Source organism: Emys orbicularis, chromosome 6 (genome assembly GCF_028017835.1).
Source record: "Emys orbicularis isolate rEmyOrb1 chromosome 6, rEmyOrb1.hap1, whole genome shotgun sequence".
NCBI lineage: Eukaryota > Metazoa > Chordata > Testudines > Emydidae > Emys > Emys orbicularis.
Window position 1 is genome coordinate 111,846,383 of NC_088688.1, and position 21,068 is coordinate 111,867,450.

The 21,068-nt window shown below is 38.9% G+C and overlaps 1 protein-coding gene across 1 annotated transcript in view; it reads right to left on the reverse strand.

Moving 5' to 3' along the window:
* The window catches only part of KDM4C (lysine demethylase 4C), a 429,818-nt gene that overhangs the window by 116,477 nt on the left and 292,273 nt on the right, over positions 1–21,068 (reverse strand). The window contains 2 exon segments of the mRNA XM_065406934.1: positions 17,093–17,169; positions 18,450–18,663. Of these exon segments, the coding sequence (XP_065263006.1) occupies positions 17,093–17,169; positions 18,450–18,663 (291 nt within the window).

Sequence of the window (21,068 nt, forward strand, 5' to 3'; positions counted from 1 at the left end):
GGGGACTGTACTGGTCATTGGCTCACTGAGAATAAACTCTTTTCCTAGAACAGGAATTTTACCCCAAACGAAGGAGTCTCCTAGAGTTGTAAGTGGGGTTCTGGAACTGGGCCCTATCACGCAGAATCTTGCATTTCTCCCACCGCTCAAAGCTCCTCTTCTGAGCCTATGCTCCCTGGACTGGTCTGACACCCCATCAGTGTGACCCACTCCCACTCAGCTGGGCTGTTTCTCCTCTCTCTCGGGCTCTCAATTTCCTGGCTGCTTGGAGAAATGGAGAAGAAGACTGGTGTTTCTAGCCCGTATAGTTCCAACTATGTTGTATGGCAGCAGGCAGAGCGAGAGGAACTCTGGTCTGCCCCAGGGACTTCGTGCCTTTCTCAATCCACATGCCAAACGGAACTGGTTTAACCTACATTCTTACTATTTCAAGCACTGTTCCTTGTTATGCTGCTTCAAGCACCGGAGATAATCCCTCTTCTTCCTTTATCTTATTACCTCTCAAATATTTGTAGACTCTTATCATATCCTCCACTCGGTCTCCTTTTCTTCAAGCTGTAATGTTAAATTCCCATAACCTCTCATCAAGGTCAGATCTTCTAATCCTTTTATCATGTTTGTTGCTCTTCTCTGGATTCTCTCTCATTTATCTGTCATTAGCATAATGAGATGCTGAAATCTATATATTCTCAAGTGTGGCCATATCAAGGCTGAATAAACAAGCATATTACCGTTCTTATCCTGCATATGATACCCCTGTATTATGAGCAACATACTGGTGGAGAACTATTGAGCCAAGAAAGGATGTGGTGAGGATTTTCCTAAACTAGACGCCAAGTATCTAAAACGCTAAGGCTTTGTACACTTTAGTTCACTTTACTCTCAGCTGACTCTGAAATAACATGACAAGAGTGCCTTTAAGCAGCTAACAGGCACAGGACACAGGACAACAATAAAAACACGAGGAAACATATAATTTTGTAATCATGTCACACAGAAAATTCTTTCCATTTAAAAGAGCCTGAAAAATAAAATTTAAAGAAGTCAAATTTAATGCAGATGAATCTGTCTCTTGGTGTCATCTCAAGACAGAGAAAAGGGAACATGAGAAAAAGAGAAGTTTGATCCAAATAGACATAAAGGTTATAGGCCCAAATCCTGGCTCAGTCAAATCTGTGCTCTGCAGCTTCAAACATATCTCACAGTCAGTGAGAAAATGAATGGGCCAAGAAGCACATAGGGAAAGATCCAAAATGGATCTCTGTTACCCAGAGAGAGGAAAGGACCATCAGGTCAACGATCTTCCCACCTCTGTAGTGATCAATAAGAGGGGAAGAGAGACAACAGCATTGCCTTAAGGAACCCATCCATGACTCATTCTCAGCTCTGCAGCAGTTTGGCAGGGATTACTGAAAGGAAGAGCTAGAATAATCTCTCCAGATAGGGAAAGAAAGAGAGAAAGTCTGGCTTAGGGATGCCTCCTTGGGACAAAAAGCTCATTTGTATGAACTCACTTTCCCACACTTCCTCCCCACCCTTCACACAGTTCGATGGTTTCTAAACCTTATGGGAGCACATTTCTTCTTCCATTCTTGCTTTAAAAATGAAGTGGCTTTTTTTCTGTCTGAAAAATAACCGTCAGTATTTTCACTCCTACTTTATAATCCCCTGCTGTTGTTGTTCATACTTTGTTCTAAAAATTAATGCTGGGGTAAGAATACACTGGTTTTAATGTCCCTCACCTGTGACAAATGTTTGTAATTAGAAGGAAGAGCCTAAAGTTACCACCTGCACTATATTCTGCTATTGCAGCTAGCAAGCCTCAGAGCCCTGAAAACTTCCTATGAATACAATGAAGATTATTCAAGCAGCAGAGGGTAAAAATTCAGTTTTTTCCTTATAGAAATTTCTGTCAGGTTCTTAGTAAGAAACCACCCATATTGCTGTTTATTCCAAAGTTATCTACTATAGGGTTTCTTGCATCTTCTTCTGGAGCACTGTCACGGTCAGAGACAGAAGGTGGGACTCTCACCTCCACTCCAGCACCTTTACACCAGGTAAAAGGGTCAGATTGATGTAAAAGGTTGTAAAAACTGTAATTCCTGGTAGGGGAGGATTCCCCCAATGCATGACTGCAGAAGACTGCCTTATGGCTGTCTTCCAAGGACAAGCCCTGGTGTAGCGGGCATACTGGAGGGAGAAGGTCCCTACAGCACATAGCATTGCAGAGACTCTGGGCAGTGATGTGACCCGTAAGCAGCTGGGGAGAGGCTGTCATATCTTAAACAGCCCCCCAGAGATGTCTAAATTTCATTGGTGGAGCATGGAGCAAGCCAGAAATGGAAGGGTGCAAAGGTGGCTTAAAGCCACCTCAGCTCCCCTGCCCCACGGACTATGCGTTCTATGCTGTGTGTCTCAGAAGCACAGTACAGAATCTCACATGGACTATTGGAGTATATGCATCTGGTGTGATCTGATATGGCAAGTTCTATGCAACTACCTTAGCCATATTGCTGACAATGAAAATTTTGGAGTTTGGTTGTTTTGGGGGGGTGGGGGGGGTGGGTGGAAGGGGGTGATTATTTTAACTAAAAGTGGGAAGAAATCCTTTAAGTGCTGAGAAGCACTAAGCTTGGACAATTACATCTGCTATGGACAGAAGAAGTATTAGTGAAATGATGTATGCACTACTAGCTCTTGCCCATGCCCTACAGAAGATATACATATCTCAGGATAGCACTGGTCTTTGCTGCAGGTGCATTGTATTAGAAGAACATGTCCAATCTGTTATCCACCATCACTCCCAAAATTCATTGCTTGCTTTACACAAGAAACTTTCTCCCATTTTGTACTTTGGCTGAATATTAATTTCTCCCCTAGTCTATTATTTCACATTTATCTAAATTAAATCTCAGACCACTTTAAATTGCTCATCTGTTTAAAGATCTCCAGAACATTCTATACTTTAAAAAAAAATCTCTCCTTTAGTGAGCATGCAATCTTGCCTAGTTTCATATGATTTGAGAACATATTGAAGCTACAATTTACTTTATCTTCCAGATCCTTAACGAAGATAATAAATAGTATAATTGCCAGTACCAATCACCCTTTGGTACCCAGATTGTCAGGACTCTTCAATTTGATATTGTACAATTACTCTGGTTTACAATGGTATAGCAATGTTTGTAACCACCCTATGGTATTCTTACACATGTACATCATCTTTTTCATTTCTTTGCTACTATTTTTACAAGGAACTGTACTGAAAGCCTGACATATAAATAAACTGAGTGAACCTCCCTTCTCTTTGTCCATCCTACCTGTAATTATAGCCAAGATGGGGATCAGGTTTGTTCAAATGAATGTCATTTATTAATTCAAAATTAGTTATTAGTTATTATTAGGCCACATTAAATACCACAAAAATATCATGCGACTATTCATTGAAATTTAAAAATGAACGTCCTCTGGTTGGGTCTGAGTACCTTTTTTCACTTTCTTCCAACATTCAAGCTATTGTGTTTTTTTGACACCAGTGCTTCCAGAAAATGGTTTTTGAACTCACGTGCGTACTCTCTTCAGAAGTAGTAGTATTTTATATGGGATAGGTGTCTGTTTGACACAACAAGGAAACAAGATTCCCCAAACCCATCCGCAGAGCCTTGGCACAGATGTGTATAAACAAGCCAAACAAAGGTTTGACAGTACTCTTACTGACAACTAGGCTATGCCCTTTTCACATACTGCTTTCTCCTTAAATTGCTCTCTCTCCCTGAGACAGTGAAAGCCCCGGTGGCTTCTTCAAACTCAGATCATAAGAGCTGCCCTTAGTCAATCAGGGAACAGAAAAAAAAATATTACATACGTGACCAATCAAATTTAACTAACCCCGGTGAATTTCAAGTATCAAATACTCAGAGTACACTATATAACCATCAATTAAGTTTAAAAAATGCTCTGGATGCATATGAACAACAAAGGAATCCAAGGAACTCGTGATTTGTCAAGGGCATTCTGCAAGCAGAAAAAGGAGCTAAATTCATCAAACATTATTTGCTGGGAATTAGTTGTCTGGCTATAATTATTACTCTTCATATGCTTGTCTTCTAAATGGTTACATTCTATAGAAACTTTTAGTAATATTAATTCGTCACAAAAATGTAAAAATGCAAGAGTGGCACATTAGATTTTGATTAGCTTCACATCAGCAGCTTCATAAAAAAGTTACATTTGGGACGGGAGATAACTCTATGTTTTTAATATGATATAGAACCCATATTTAAATTTTACAGCAAACCAGTCTAGGAAAAATGCATAGTTCTGCAGTGCTAAGCATACATTGTAAAGAAAAAATACATAAATACTATACCATGTGTTTGGTGACTGGTTAAAATGATACAGAACAATTAAATGATGTCAGCTTGACTTTGAATCACCATTTAATCCTCAGAGCATATCCTACTCTTACTATCATTTTTTTTGTTTGTTTGTTAATAAGCTACTCGATTTTGAAAAACAAACAAAATGGACTCATGGAAGCTTAGAAAATGAACTTTATTTAACAGAAGTACCAGAATGGATCATTTCGGGTAAATATGTATTTTGGCTGGTGGGTTAATGAATGGCAAGTATTGATAATATGTTTGCAGCATTTTAAGTAACTCACTATTTGCCCTGTTAATTATATATTTAATACTGTAATCTTAGGCCTCCTTTTTCTGCTACTCCTCATGGTCAACAGGCTTTCACCATGCCTCTACTGACTGCAACCAGTGACTGGAAAGCATTTCTTAAGATGTTGTCTCAGCCAACTGCTAAAGGAAGGGTACCGTTTTCTCCCCCACTGCCACTGAGAAGAGGTCAGTTGATTCCCCTTCATGAATATACTGAGTGACATTATCTCAAAATAATCTTGGACTCATATGGTCTCATTAAAAACAAGTTTATGAAGTTTAGAGAAAAATCATAAATTTAAATAAGCTTCTAATCTTGAACTCTGCCAAAGCTAAGCTGTTTAGTACAATTTGTGTAGTTGCAATGCAGAAACAAAACCTTACACTTTCCCCAGCTCGCCCTGTTCTCTTCTACAGAGCATCCCCTCTGAACCCCAAATAAGGGTCCCTGGCTCTCCCTCCCTCTTCTCTCAGTCTCACAGTCTGGTCACCCACAAGGTATTAACATAGATACCCCTTCTGAGGTGACAACGCTGTCTCTCGCGTTACGTACATTATATACTTCCCAAATCCATTCAGATTTGTGTTCATTGCTTTGGATAAGCAGTTTGGTTTTCTACCCCTTTTTTTACAACATTCTTCTGGAAATGTTCTTTAAAGGGGCTTTCTCTTAGGGTGCATTTTCATTTCACTCCAAGGTGATGGATTGCAACTGGAACACAGCCTTTTGGGATGCCAATTAACCTCCTTTCAAATATTTACTGTCTCTGACTTGTGGTGTTACCTTAAAATCAACTCTTTAAAAAGACATAGCTTCATTTTTTTCAGAAAAACTTAAAATTTATACAATATATAAAATATGAATTTTCAGCAGATTAAAATTGATCTGTCACAGGTGTGCATTGTCAAGGCTGGTAGCACCACCTATTATTAAGGTTGCCCGATGGTTCCCATGATAAGATCCTCCTTTCAGTTGCTTATAACTGCAAAAATTTTACTGCTTCAGCTAAAATTTTTCATGTTGGCTGTCTACCTCCAGCCTTTCTTCTTCTTCTTTTTTTTATTTATTTTTTTTTTTTTTTTGGTTATAATTTCAGCCAAAGCGGTTCAGCCATTTCTGAGAAGGCAGCTGGGGGGGGAAAAATAGGGATCCTGTGTATAAAAATAGTGTGTGATTATGTAATTAAAGACTGTGTCATAATGTACATGGACAAGGGGGTAGAATTAAGGTTGCACAGGCAATCTTAATTCTAGCATTTCCTAATTTTTAAGTGCTTGGCATTGCAACCTTCAAAATGTTCTATTAGTGTAGTTTTTTGTGTGTAATATGATGTATATTTTATTTACCCAATACAACAGACAATATTACTGAACATTTTTATGATGCTACAACTCTTTACAAAACAAAGTAAACTATACTTTTCAGGGATATGAAAGTACAGTCCAAAGGTCCCATACTGAGACCTTGGAAGGACAAATTTAAACTACTCATACACCTTACAGGGCTCAAAATTAAATGCATCAACTCAAGAAAGGGACCTGAAGACTTTTGCTCAATATGCAGCTGTGGTCAAAAATGCTAACAAGATGTTAGGATGCATAAGGAATGGGATGGGGAGTAATCAAGAGAATATTATGCTTTTACATAAACCAATGATGCAGCCTCCTCTGGAATACTGTGTGCAGTTGTGACCAACCCATCTCAGAAAGGATATTGTAGAACTAGAGCACGTTCAGAGAAGGGTCACCACATTAAGGGCATGGACAAATTCTCATAGTGAAAGAGATTGAAAAGATTCGGATTGTTATCTTAAAGAGGAGACATGATAAAGGTATATAAAATAAGGAATGGTATAGAGTAGAGAAATGGGGTGGTTCTGGTCTCCCTGTCTCATAACACAAAAACAATGGGACATTCAATTAAATTAAAAGGTGTCAAATTCAAAACTGATAATGCTTTCCATACAAAATGTGATAAGACTGTGGAACTCATTGCCACAGGATGTTGTTGAGGCCAAGAAATTAGCAAGATTCTAAAAGGGATTGGACATTCACTTGGATAACAAAAATATCCAGAGTTCTTATAATTAATAACAAACATTTTAGAAGTGATAGTAAGACTCATGCTTCAGTGTTTAAGCCGATCTCTAAGTATTAGTGACCAGCATGGTATCTAATGTGGGGGGCAAGATTATCCCACATCTGCCTACTGCATGGTTCTTACACTTTCCTCTGAAGCACCTGGTACTGACCCCTGTCAGAGACAGAATAATGGACTAGATGGACCTTGGGTCCAATCCATGGGTCCAATCCATTATGGTCGTTTCTATATTCCTAGGTTAAAATGACAGTATCCAGGTTGACAGTCTAAACCTTGATTTGCTATTTAAACAATTCTGTCAGGAAGGTCTCACAGTTTGGATCCTTTCCAACCATATTGCCTCTAAAGAGTGTATTAATAAACACTGCCTGACAGACTGTTATTCTAACAGTAAACACAAACCAAGGTACACACATTGCCAGTATCAATCCTTGTATGCGATTCTCACAGTAAGTTATTTGTCCTTTTATTAATTATTATTATTATTTATTTATTTTTCTGACAGCAGCATGGATCGGTTTGAAAAAGAAATACAGAGAAAGTATCAGGAAGGTTAAGCCTTTCCTACTGGAGCCACACTTTTTATGCCCACCAATTCTGATAATTTCCCTTTAAATATGGCCAAATTCTTTTAAAATTTGATTAACAAAAATACCTTTGTGTGCCAAGTTACAACATGAAACAAATTTTTATGGCTGAGTTATGAAACCTTGAAAATAGGGGTTTATAATGGACGTGCTGACACAACCTCAATTACAGAAGTGCATCATTATAATAAGACTGTCCCAATTCATTATTTTTGTAGAATTAAATAATGTTCCAATGGCTCTTTTAGAAGAGATCACTTAAAGAAATACCAATACAAAATAGTCTCCAGTTGCTGTCTTAAATGTCCTTTTTTTAGCTGATTTGCCAAATATGTCTCAGCTAGTCACAATTTTAATACCTGGCCCAAACCAAAATAAAATAAAATGAAATAAAATGAGCTTTAAGAATTGCCCACCTCAATCCATGTATTAGGCTCTTCTAATAGGAAATATAAATTGAACATAAATCCATTCTCACTAAATCTGAATTTGGAAATCAAATACTATGTATTTAAAGCACATCTGCATACAAATAACTGAACAACTAAATAAAGAACTATTGCATGGTTACTATTAACACACCATGCAGCATCCTTGAAACACTGTCCAGGGCTCTTCAAATCTCTGATCTTTCAGTTGTCACTTCTGTGGCAAGTGACTTCAAATTCTGAAGCAGATTAAGGTCTGCAGTATTTCTGTGATGGTGCATTTGTACCTCCCTGTCTCTCTAAAACTACAGTCAGCAGCAGAATTTCAGAGAGCCAGATAACGTTTGATTGTGTACATGTACGCAGTCTCCTCACTTTCAAAGTGTAGCAGGGACAAGTGTAACGTGACAAAATCCAATCAGACCAGTTTGCAGCTTCCACCTTCGGTATATTCCATGTAAAGACTGAGTGCCTGTGGCCACTTTAAGAATCATAGAAATCACAGAAATGTAGTAGTACTGCAAAAACCTGCTGTAACTCTATAACAGAATATAGTGCTTTTAAATTAGCTAAAATTATCTTAGCACTTCCTTCTCCCACACAGAGAATGATAGACAGGGAATCTTGACCCAATTGAAATCATTAGCAAAACTCGAATAGGGCCAGGATTTCACCCTCTGTATTTAATGTTTCTTGAAGGAGTCTTAAAAACTGACTTTATTACCCTTGGGAAAGACTACCTACAAATTAGTGTGAAAACAATGGCTTGAGCTCAGGAAACATACCTGTGCATTCACAAATACACATGTACCTATATGACTGAACACATACATACATATTTTGCAGGTGTAACTTCAGCACCTTTGAAAGAGTAGCCCTGCTAAGTAAACTGAAAAGTTAGATATTACTTCTCATTCACCTAGCCATGAGGGGTAATATACTCAGGATTTAGAGATGCTTTATTTTGTTACTTTATTCTTTGTTCTCAGCATGATTAAAGCAGCTAAGGTGTAAAACGTGTGTCCATGTGAAGTTGACTTAAAGTGTTTCTTTCATTTTCATTGATTGGATTTATTTTCATCATTTAGAGTAAGTATCTATGAGCACATTTCTTTCCTTTCTCCTCCCCATTTTCTCCTTCCCCGATTTTTTTTTTTTTTTAAGTAAAGGTATGTATGTTTGTGCAGAGTGCCTAGGGTTGATGGCATTCCTGCACAGGGTACGGTATGCTGCGTTCCCTGAAATGTCGGTCATTATTCTTCCTGACTTTACTAGTGTTCTCTGGCTGAGGTATTTAAGATTAATGAGGCATTTGTTCTCAATCAAGAAGCTAGGTATGATACAGTTTCACTTTCAAGAACTACACAGATGAATCATTTAATCTTTTGGTCTTTTTATTTTTTGAGATGATTTGTGGCTAATTTTTTGTGAGCAGTACTCTAACAGAGATGGATTCAATGTCACTCTTCCTCGGTCTCAAAAATAATTATCAGTCAAACAATAACAATTGCACAGTAAAATATAAATGTGCATTATCTTACGTGTGGGTGCATGCAAACACTGAATGATGCAAGAGTTGACATGTTGTGAGCTGTGCTAGAGGGGGTTCCCTGGGTGATAGTTACTGGTAATAAAACTAAATAGCCATCCTATAATTTACTACATACTACAAAATGTTTTTGCATATAATATTTTCATGATTTCATTTAAATTAGAATTTTCTGGAGAGAAAAATTAAACATAAAGCAGTGGAACTCAAAGTACTAATATGTACCATAATGAGTCTGCTTATCGGCATGCTGCTCTTCAATGGACCTCAAGAGGTGCAGAAAGGTACGGGAGTAGGGTGGCAATCATTCCATAATTATGTATTATTCACACAAAATATGGCTGCTGCTGCAATGTAGGAGTTCCACCATATTATACAAAACCTTCCTTATTCTGCAGCAGAGTAATAAATATTTGCAGTTATCTGATTTATGCATTTCATTATAAAGACTAAGGATACTAAGTTTATATTACATTATATTTTTCATTATACAATTTACTATTGTGCACTATGGTTACTACTTTGTTTATATATAAGAATGTCTCTGCTGCATGACTCTTACAGAGAACACATGGGGCCCAATCCAGTGGCGAAAGTACCACTGTTTTCAGGAGAAGCAGGCTTGGGGCCAATACTATACAATGAATATACTTCAATATTTAATGCATATTTAAATTGCAATATATACATTTCAATAAGTAAAAATATATTTTCATATTATTTAAAAGTTTTAGCAAACTAACCATAGCGAAAGCAGGGATAAGCCTAAATACTGGCATGGCTAATTAGATGACAACAATAGTCAGAAGTCTATTATCATAAGCATACAGGAGCAGGTCTCCTACTAATGTAAATTACCCTCCCTGGAGCTGTGACAATTAACCCAGCTGAGGATCTGCTCCATAAACTAAAAGTTATGCAAACCTATATAAATATAGGAGCATAAATGTTCATAAGTGACTAGTGATTTTCAGTGCTCAACTTGAAGTACCTTAAAGGGCTGATTTTCAGAAAGTGCTGAGCTTTAAAATGGTGCTTTTAATGTGTTTCAAAATGGGGTCCAAAAAACAGAGGCATTCTAAATCACTAGTCACTTCTTTAAAATATTGGGTTCTACAGATACATAATGAAACAGCTTAATACGGTGTGTTCCTGTAAACTCCTAAAAACAGTAATATTCCACCTGATCGACAGGACAGGAACGCCTTGTTTATAGGAACTCAGTATGAGCAATGGCATTCACCCTGTAGGACATGCACAATTTAAATGTCTAAGATGTTAGCGCTAATTCAGACATTTCTTTGGACTCTTGATTGCCTATGTAGGGAGCTCTCGCATCTGTAAAATTTCTCAGTAAATACTAGATTCATTAGGTGTATTTGGCTTATTTCAGTGTTCCAGTAAGACAATCCCTTTAAGACTACTTCAGCTTCAATCACCTAGATCAAAGGCAGATTTCATCTTTGAAGCTACCCAAGAACAGTATCATGAAGTATACAAATAGCATAACCTATCCTAAATTACTACAGAAGGAGAAGCTGCTAACCAAAGAAAATAAAGTGCATCTGAATATTTCAGAGGACACAGTTCGCCCAGCTAATAAATACAGGAAGGAATTTCCAACCAAACGAAACAGCCTGGACTCTGTAACTTTTAGTACACCAAGAATCTGTTATACTTTCAAATGTCTGTCATATTCCTTGTAGGGACTCAAATGAAAAACAGCTTTCTGGACTTTCATTTCTATAGTGCCTTTCATCCCAAAGTTTACAAACTTAAACAGATATACAAAATTAAATTACACACAGAGACCAAGTCTCCTATTAATTGAATATAAAATGTTGGAGAGAAAACAGCAACTATTTAACAGGACAACACCAGTAAACAATAGCTTCGGAAAGAAAGTGAAAAATGCCTTTTCCACTCTAAGCTAACAGTCACCAAGTTGGAACTTGGCCAGGACACTGGGGTTAACATCCCTGCCATTGCTTCCACTCCTTCCAACCATCCCACCTGACCACCCTTTGTGTATCCTCCCATGCTGTCCCCTTATGGATGAAACACCCTGTTGTCTTGTTGTTTATCATGCAGTCTCCCTCTGCATTCAAATCCCTTCTCAGAATATAATTCTTCCATCAGGTGTTCAGTGCTAACTCCCCTCAGATAATGGGGGGAAAGGAAAGAAGAAAACAATTCAGACTGCATGAAAATTTCACCTGTATTCTATGCATTTTAATTGTGTGTAATTATATGTTCAGACTGTACTGAATGCACTGTTTAGACAGTCCGTTCATTGAGGCACAGACCACATCTTTTACCATGTTTTATGCAGTGCTTAGTACAATGTTGGTGACTTAGAAATGAAAGGAATGCTATAGGATCTTTAAAGGCCACCATATGCCACAGTTGAAGATTCTAAACAATGCTTAGCCTAATGAAGAACTGTGTATTTACATGAATAACCTATATTCATGGTTTATTATAGAAAACTGGATCCAGAATAGCATAAACTGGAAAGTAAAACATGACAGACATTCTATAGTACCAAGACCCTAAAACGTCAAGCAAATAATAAATTTCTTTATTAATGCCGCCATCTCCTGAAGCACTAAATGTAACTGATATATATATATTTTAAAAAGCAGATAAAAATCAAAAGCAGGTTCACAAAAGCAATATAAATGTGGAACCCAAAGGAAGAAGTTGTGGGGAATAATGTGAGTTGCACATTTTTAAAGGGTAAAGCAATAACCCTGGCAACAGCATTTTAATTAACTGCAGTCTTTTAAGAGGGACATCAGTTAAAAGGGAACCACAGTAAATGTAACTAGCAAACTATGAGATTTTATGTTAGTGTCAATCTCTAGCATCATTTCAGAGACATTAAAAAGACAGTTTTGTAAACATGACCCTAAAATGACAAATAGGATTCAAAAATAATATCAAAACTTTGAACCATGTAGATGGCTGCAATGTGGTTCCATATTAATAAAATTTCAATACGGTAATTTATTAAAGTTGTGTTTGACATTGATAAGTATTAATTTTTTTCCCCTCCAAGTAAAATTACAGACGTTTCCCCTTACTGAATTAAGAATGCCATTCAATCACGCAACCAAGCCAATGGGAGTTTTGCCACTTAGGTTTGCCAACCCTCCAGGACTGTCCTAGAGTCCTGAGGAATGAAATATTAATCTTTAATTGAAGATTTTGCCATGTGATGTAACTTCCAGGAATACATCCAACCAAAACTGACAATCCTATTTGCCACTGAGTTCAGCAGGGCCAGGATTTCACCTCAATATCTATCCTCTCTCAAGTCCCATAGCTCACACTAATAAAATAATTTGTTTGTATTGGCATAACTAAGCTAAATGTGGTAATAAAGGATACTGAATGCTAGATTAAAGAGGAAACGCTTAATGTAAATTTAGCGCTAACAAAAGATGCCAGATTTATAGCCCTGAAAATTTTCCAGGTAAACATAGAACAGCTAAAATAAATAGGAAGCACTAATATATATTTCCAAAAGTTATCCTATCAATGTGCTTCTAGAGCACCAAGGGACCACTTCTAAAAATGAGAAGGCAGTTAATATGTCCATTCAATCTTTGATATCCCCAGTGATGCTCCCAACCAAAACGTCAACTTGTGCCACTCAGACAGCGATTTCTGTTATGAAGACAAATCTGGAAAAAGAATTGCACTGAGGCCAACTCCTCATTTCACACAGGTCACCAAACTGTATTTAGATTAATATGAAGTTGTCACCACTAATAATCTTGCAACACTTTTATCGACACACACCTAAAACTACAAAAGTTCACTTAAATATATTATACACAGGGCTTCAAATGAAAAATAAAAGACTGGTGAACTAGATGGACCCTGGTTTACCACCCAGTCCTTTCCAATCTCCTAGAAACATCACTATTCTCATGTACTCCTGAAAACACAGAAACAGAAATCCTGAAGTCCTTTGTGCCTCCTCGTCTCCAGTTCCAATACCCTCTTTTCCTCAGCCTCCAGACACCTCTCCAACCCTACCCCTCTTCTCCACCTCCTCAACTTCCTACTAAGCCCTAAGATTCCTCCTCAACCTGCCGCTCATATGAAATAAATGACAATACCACATATTATCTAACTATTTATGTTCTTATATTGCACCTATCGCCCTGTTATGTGACACTCCCGTGCTTTTAAATAGGAACATTTCTTAAATAATCTCCAACTCTGGAGCTGTTTCAGGATCTTCACTTCTTGCCTTCCTTCAACATGAAACTAACAAAATATGGGATTTCATATTCTTTTATACTTTTTACTCACTGTGTTTTGATAATTAAACATGCTTATTACATACAAAAAATGTAAACTCTCTGCTTTTTCCCTTAAGTCACGCTGCTGTATATATTATCAGGGGGTAGCTGTGTTGTTTTTGCTGTATATAGCAGTCAGAGGTATAGGTTGTTTTTTAAATTAATGGAGATATCCTATCTCCTAGAACTGGAAGGGACCTTGAAAGGTCATTGAGTCCACCCCCTGCCTTCACTAGCAGGACTAAGTACTGATTTTGCCCCAGATCCCTAAGTGGCCCCCTCAAGGATTGAGCTCACAACCCTGGGTTTAGCAGGCCAATGCTCAAACCACTGAGCTATCCCTCCCCCCTAATACCAGACTTCAAGCAAATGTTCTGAAGGTTCTCAGTATTTTGAACATAACAATGTGGCTTTCCATTCCTATTGCAGTCACTCAGGGAATGTTCATGAATGTTCGCCCTACAACCCCAACACTTAGAAATGCCATAGCTGTCCCTTTGCTGAAAGGAAATTGACAAACTTTTTGTCAGAGCGGCAGGGCTGTCTAACCCTGTTCACTTAACAGATAATTAGATTCTCAGTTAAAGGCACCCTGTCACTTGCAAGGATTGACTTTTGCCTTTCCCCCCACCCACCCACGACTCTGGAAAAACTATTACAAAAGCAGTTTCCAAAGTCCTGAAATTCCTGATTGTTTGATAAAGAGCATTTAACAAGTGTTTCCATTGACCAGCCAAAGAGAAACATGAAAACATTTTACAGAAATAGAAATTGATTCAGTACACACATTTTAATAACTATGCACTGAGCAAACACTGGACTACATCCTTATAAATCAGAAAGTATTTCTGTCAGTTTTAAAACATTATTTCCCTTCTTGTTCCACTCAGCTTAGTCAATACGTACACCATACCTACTACTCAGGAGGTTCAGGCGGTGATGCTCTTAACAGTTTCCCCAGTAGACAGCTTCCTCGGACCAGGAAGCTCTGTGCACTGCCTGAATGCCACCCCGCCTGAGCCAGGATCCTCCCTTTTGTGGACCTCCAGCACTGACAGGCCTTATGGGAGTAGGGGATTGGAGCTGACTGAGTTGAGAGGAGCTCTTTAACCCCTTCTTGACTGGGGTAGGGAGCTGCCCCACCTCAGTGAGCAATGTCACATTTTCCAGTAGGGTGGACACTTGTGTCTTCTTCAAAGTATCTGGAAATTTCACCCCCTGATTCTTATTACTCACATTTCTAAGGCACATGACTACGTTTTCTTAACAGAAGTCAGATGAGAGATGACTAGCTGCCTTAGGGAATCCAATATGCATTACCAGGAGAAAGCCTGAACTTAGAGATGTATCTCGCATCGCACCCTAAAATAGGATTTGTGTTCTGACAGAACTGCACCAGGAGTTAATTTCACAGTGTGGGGCTTGCTACTGAAAATGCCTTAACTCTAGCCCTACATTGAGTTAATACACGAGCACATACAACTGCAGTGTCCCAACTAACCCCAACCAGCATGGCAGGATGTACTGGGGGGAAAGAGTCTCTAAGAGAAATGATCCAGGGATAATATCTCCACTAGGTGTCAAGACAAGGAGTTATTTGAACAATGACATAGTAGTGCATTTCTTGTTGAGGCATTGCCATAATAATAATAATACTTTGCTCTTCACCAGTAGATCTCAAAGCACTTTACAAATAGAAAAACTGAGGCACAGAGAAGGGCCGTGACTTGCCCAAGGTCACCCAGCAGGCCAGAGCTGGGAATAGAACCCTAGTATCTTGCGTCCCAGTCCAGTGCTCCCTTTTCCAAACCACATTGCCTCCATGCCTCAAGCATGCTCTTAATGTCCCTTTTTTAGATGGATCCCTATTTAAACCTGGGGAATTCATGGTCAGTTGGTAACATCTACACTGTGGACACTCACTGAATATGCAAAAATAAAATCTGCATTAGTGCTTTTTGTGTGTATGTAGTGACCTACTTGGAATGTTTGTTTGTTTGTGCAATAGGTACATGTGCAAATTTCCCAGGCTCAGTTTAGACAGCCAATCTGCAAAGTTTGGCCTTTAATTTTCTACTGCCTAAAGTGGCCAATATTTCTTTATCAAGTATAGTGCGTGCTTAGTAGATAGCTTTACAACTCAGTTATCCCATCCATTAGACTCATATAAATCACACTTAGTAAGTAATGATGAAATGATTATACCACATTAAATCAGGAGGGTGGTGTTCATTAATCAATTTTGTCACCTATAGCTTTGCATTTCTTAACTGGATGATGAAATGAAATGCTTTCCCAGAGAACACAACTGCCATAAAATGTAACAGAAGTTTGTTGGGGGAAGGCAGATTGGCTAAATTCTAGACATGAGATGGCTAAATGAAAAAATAAATGGCCATTCCCTAGTAGTAGAGTGGTTGTTACTAAAAAGTCAGCATTTACCCAAAGTTGCCATTAAGGGCATCAGAAATCCTGCAACTATAGCATATTCTGAGTGCAGAGTTTTGACAGCATGGCATAGTAATTGCTAACTTTTTAATAGTGAACACTACATTTCTTCCATCAGTTACTATGAAAAATAGGAGCAGACATTGAGAAATATCCTATGAGCCTATACTGGAGACATGGGTTATAAAACCTCCTTTTGAATCCCATTGTTTGAGTTAATGCAAATTATTCAGGTCAGAGATCTGCTTGATCCCTGGGGGGAAATGTTAACATTCTGTACAAGTTTTAATTATTTTAAATAACCTATCTTCTTAACCAAATTTATTATTGTTTACACCTTATCGAAAAGTATTACTGAAAAAAAAAGATTATGACAACATGCAATTTTCCTGAAAGGACAGGATCCATCTATTTCCAATAACATTTTGTCCCCGTGTTATTTTCTTTTTTGATCATACAATATGCATATATGGTTTGAGATGTGAAATATTTTATGACTGTCTGCTGGTGTAAATCCATAAATGCTCTAAAAGAACAATTTCATACTTGCTGATAATTTATTATTCAGCTTTCCCTTCCTCTGCTCTCCCCAGATTCCCATGCATACATTCTCTAGGACTAAACTATTTAGAGTATATTTATTTTCTTCTTTTCCCTCTGATGTATAGTCAAAGTTTGGGTTGCTTTCTTGGACAATATTCTACAAACAACATAATCTACTTGCTAGCAATTTTCTTGACAATGTAAAATTCTTTCAAGGCTCTCTCTCTCTCAAAACAGTGAAATTTACTCTCTCTCTCAAAACAGTGAAATTTTACATTTAAATCTAATAATATTGGTAAAAGGAAAAAAAAAAAACACGTCACCAGCAATAAATGGTGTATTTAGAAGAACCCAGCCCTATATACTGCGTTCCAGATACAACACCTTGTGTGCTTTTTTTTGTTGGTCTGCAGGGAATAGGATAACTAAATAAACTATGCAACTTACAGCTGTCCAGGCTCCTTTTTTGCACCGAGAACACAGCCATCCATCATGGATTTCATGAGAAGGAACACCATAACAACCTAGAATAAGAGAGCTGGGTTGATTAATATATTCTGCCCTTCTGGGTGTCTATAGCTCCACACAATTCAGCTGTATAGAAACACTAAAGTAACATATGCCTTGTGATCAAAATGACTAACTAATGAGCCCCTTCCCAGGTTAAGTCTAATGCTACTGCATAATCAACTTATAGGGGACACAGGTAGCAATTCATCTAGTTCTCAACTCTGAGAACCTTCCATTTTATTAGTTTTTTCTAGTCCATATGATATTTTCCATATGATAAAAATTAAGAATCAGATAAATGAAGTAACACTAAATCTTTCCAACTATATGGCACTTACATATGAGGATCATAGTGTGCTATACGAACGTTAACTAATTAAGTCCCAGCACCTCTCTGAGGTACTGTAGGAAGTCACTCCACCTGACACTTCTGAAAAGGGGAAGAATATATTGGGGTGAAATTATGGCCTCACTGAAGTTAATAGCAAAACTTTCATTGACTTCAGTGGGGCCAGGGCTTCACCCTAATTATTTAACAGGGCAACACAACACTACACAACAGTTTAGACTAGGAAGAGAACATGTTATTCTAACAAAAGTTCAGGGTGAATTTTACAGAAAGGAACAGATACAGGAATTGCAGGTAGGCACACATTAGTAATTGGAGAAAGACTGGGCACTGGGGCTGATACCCCCGACCAGGTCACTGGGGCTAATGCCCGTATAGTTAATTAAAGTGCTATGGGACAATTATTGATCACAAGTGGTCAAGGACCTTGGTTTTACTTCTCAACTGAAAGATGGCACCTCTAGCATCACAGCTTCCCCTATTTTTATGCTGGGCCATTGGTTCAATACTGACTTAGAAGGAAGGCACCATCTATTTAATGAAAGTATTCCTTGGAGGTCTCCCATCTAAGTACTGACCTGGCCCTGACTTTTGAAATCTAGTGGGGGTGATATGGTTGCACAGGTATTTTATTATGCTAAGTTTGATTGATTCCAGCAGATGAGACTGAAAATTGTATATATAAATCTTTGGTCTGTTCCATAATGATGTTAACAAATATTTACAGGGTTCCAATTATTTGCTGTTTTCACAGACGAAGTTAACAATTCCCGGAATATTTGATGTTCTGATATAAAGTTTTGCCCTAACAATTCTGAAGACTACACATAAAACTGTTCTGAATAGACTCAGTATATGTTGCTTGCTACTCAAAAACCATAATAAAGCAAATAAGGCAAAATTGTAAATCACAACTTCTTTAAACTGAGTGATTAGTTTATTTACTTGCATGAACCTGTACACAACACTTTGCACAGGATATTAGAAGACTTGTTCCATCCTCTTCAATAAAGGCATTTGATGGATAGTTTTCAGTGTTTTCTTCGCTATAAATAAAACACATCTCTGGAATAAGTGGTTTAGTCTTTTCACCAGCCGTAAATGTTTCATCTGATTTTGTTTCCCAGCAAGCATAATTTTCTTCATTATGGTTGTCTGGCTGGAAATACACAATATTTATATTTAACTAAAAGACACAAAAGGCTTATTTATTCGTTATTTTGACTTGGGTGTACACACTTTTCCCCTTCAGTTCTTACACTAGTGGTTTAATAGTTTCAAAAGAAAATTAGCTGCTTCCAAAGCATCCGTCACCACCATTTTCTTTAGTTACTTGATTATTTCGGTAGGTCTTAGATTAAAAATAGCACTCCAGCAGTCTGAAAGTTAGTGCTGCTACAACTGTGCTCACTTTATTGTACCATTGCTATGACTACAATTTTGAGTCCGCTGGGCCCGATCCAGCTCATATTCAACTATGACGCTGCTGCACCTCAAACTCCAGGAGTAGGTTAGTGTGCCCTGTTAATAGGACTGTAGCGGGCTCTTTTCCTGTCAACCAGGTAGGATAATTCAACAAAGCAGCCTCTTTCTGCAAAGCCCGATATAAAGTAGCAATGTATGTCTGGGTATTCCTTCCTTTGCCACATACAACCCGCAGTTGGGAAAGAAGGGAGTCTTACCATTAACTGTCCCCAGGCAGGAGCTCCCTCACTGGCAGCAGGAAGATACAGTGGGGAGTCACCTGGCCAGCAGCATGGGGAAACCAAAATTACCACCCCACTGCTACAGCTACTCCCTGACTCCCATGTGGTACAGGGACTATTTTACCCCTCTTTTGACCAGTGCTCCCACAAAGGAATTACTCCAGTTCAAGGGCTTCCAGAACTTCTATAGCCTGTGCAGTGTCGGTGGGAGTGATGGCTCAGGTCTAGTATATATAGTTCTGGGGAGCATCTGAGGTGCTGAGTTCTCTTCTCATGAGAAGCTCTACAGTTCCCAGACACTGAACTGTAGGGTTTCTGGGTTAGGAAAGGCTTGCCATACCTAAGTCAACAGACCTTTCCCCTCTGCATCAGTGGTCCCCAAACTGTGGAGTGTGCCGCCTTAGAGGTGGCACAGAGGAACGTTTGCGGGGGGGGAGGGGGCATGTACTGGGGACAGCCCCATGAGCGGAGGGAGGGAGTGCCACACTTTCCCAGCCCTGCTCTTCCCCCAGACCAGCTCAGACCCCAGCCTCACTCCTCCCTCAGCCCCATTCAGCTCCTAATCCTGCTCCACCCCCAGCCCGGTTCTGCCCTCACTCCCTGTGTACCCTCAGACCAGCTCCGCCCCCAGCTTCACTTTACCCCCCTGCTCCATCCCTAGCTTGGCTCTGCCCTTATCTCCTCTCTGCCCCCAGACCAACTCCGCCCCTTGCTCCAGCTCCTGTCCCATCCCCAGTTCCATCCCCAGCTCCGCCTTCAGCCCAAGTTCCACTGCTGAGAATGCCTTGGCTATGCAGTAGTGGTGGGGGGGGCACGGACAGCCTTTGTTACTGGTAAGGGGTGGGTGTGACTGAAAAAGTTTGAGCACCACTGCTCTCTATACTATAGGTCAGTCTGCTGTCCAGCCAACATCTGCAGCTTTCTAGAGCTTGTCAAACTACTAAACTACTGCTATTTTCTACTGTGCTTACTTCTTTCAAAATGAAATTATTTCACAAAAATGCTAAGAATGGCCTGACTCATGAAAGTTTTTATATTTGCTATGCTACACAGCTGTAAACATCATTATTTTTTGCTGGCAGCTCTGCTAGAAGTGGGAATGGCTGAGATGATAGCAAACACTATTTTTCTTGTTATTGTGCTCAGATTAGCATGATTTGTACTTGGTACTGTATGTCTCACTTTTACATTGGATCCATTCATTTACGAAAATGCAATAGTTAAAAACAAACACAGGAGTCAATAAAATCCTTTGCCTCTGCCCGATGCCTCATTCTTTAAAGACAATTTCACTTCATTTGGAAAGGGTACCAAAGCAGTGATCTCCAAGCCAGGACTAAAACCATGTATGAATTATTGTCTTAAATATGAAGAGGCATACTGCACTTATGTGTGTCCCATCCCAAGCACGTTATTTTAAAAATATTTTGATGGGCAAGATTCAGCTTTAATATTGTATCAAGTTGCAAGCATTGGGTGTGACAGAGCAAACGTGCACTCTGTGTGGAGGTGGCTGGGCGGTGTTAGCGGCCTGTGATAGACAGGAGGGTGTGCTGTAGAGTAAGTCCTCCAGGAAGTGTAGGGAGGTTGTACTTCCTGCACACTGTAGAAGCAGAAGCTGTGGGCTGCAGCTCCAGAATAATGGGAAGTTTGTTACCTCATTGCTGTGCATACTCCTGTTCATAATAAAGGGTTTATTGTGACACCGATTTCCTTGGCAGTGAGATAATCCATGGTACCAGGAGTGGACGGCACAGCATAACTCAATGAGACCCAGTGGCTGCTATATAGTCTGTGCAACTGCACACAACACCCCCACACCAGCACTGAGAATCAAGGGAAATGCTGAATATGCCTG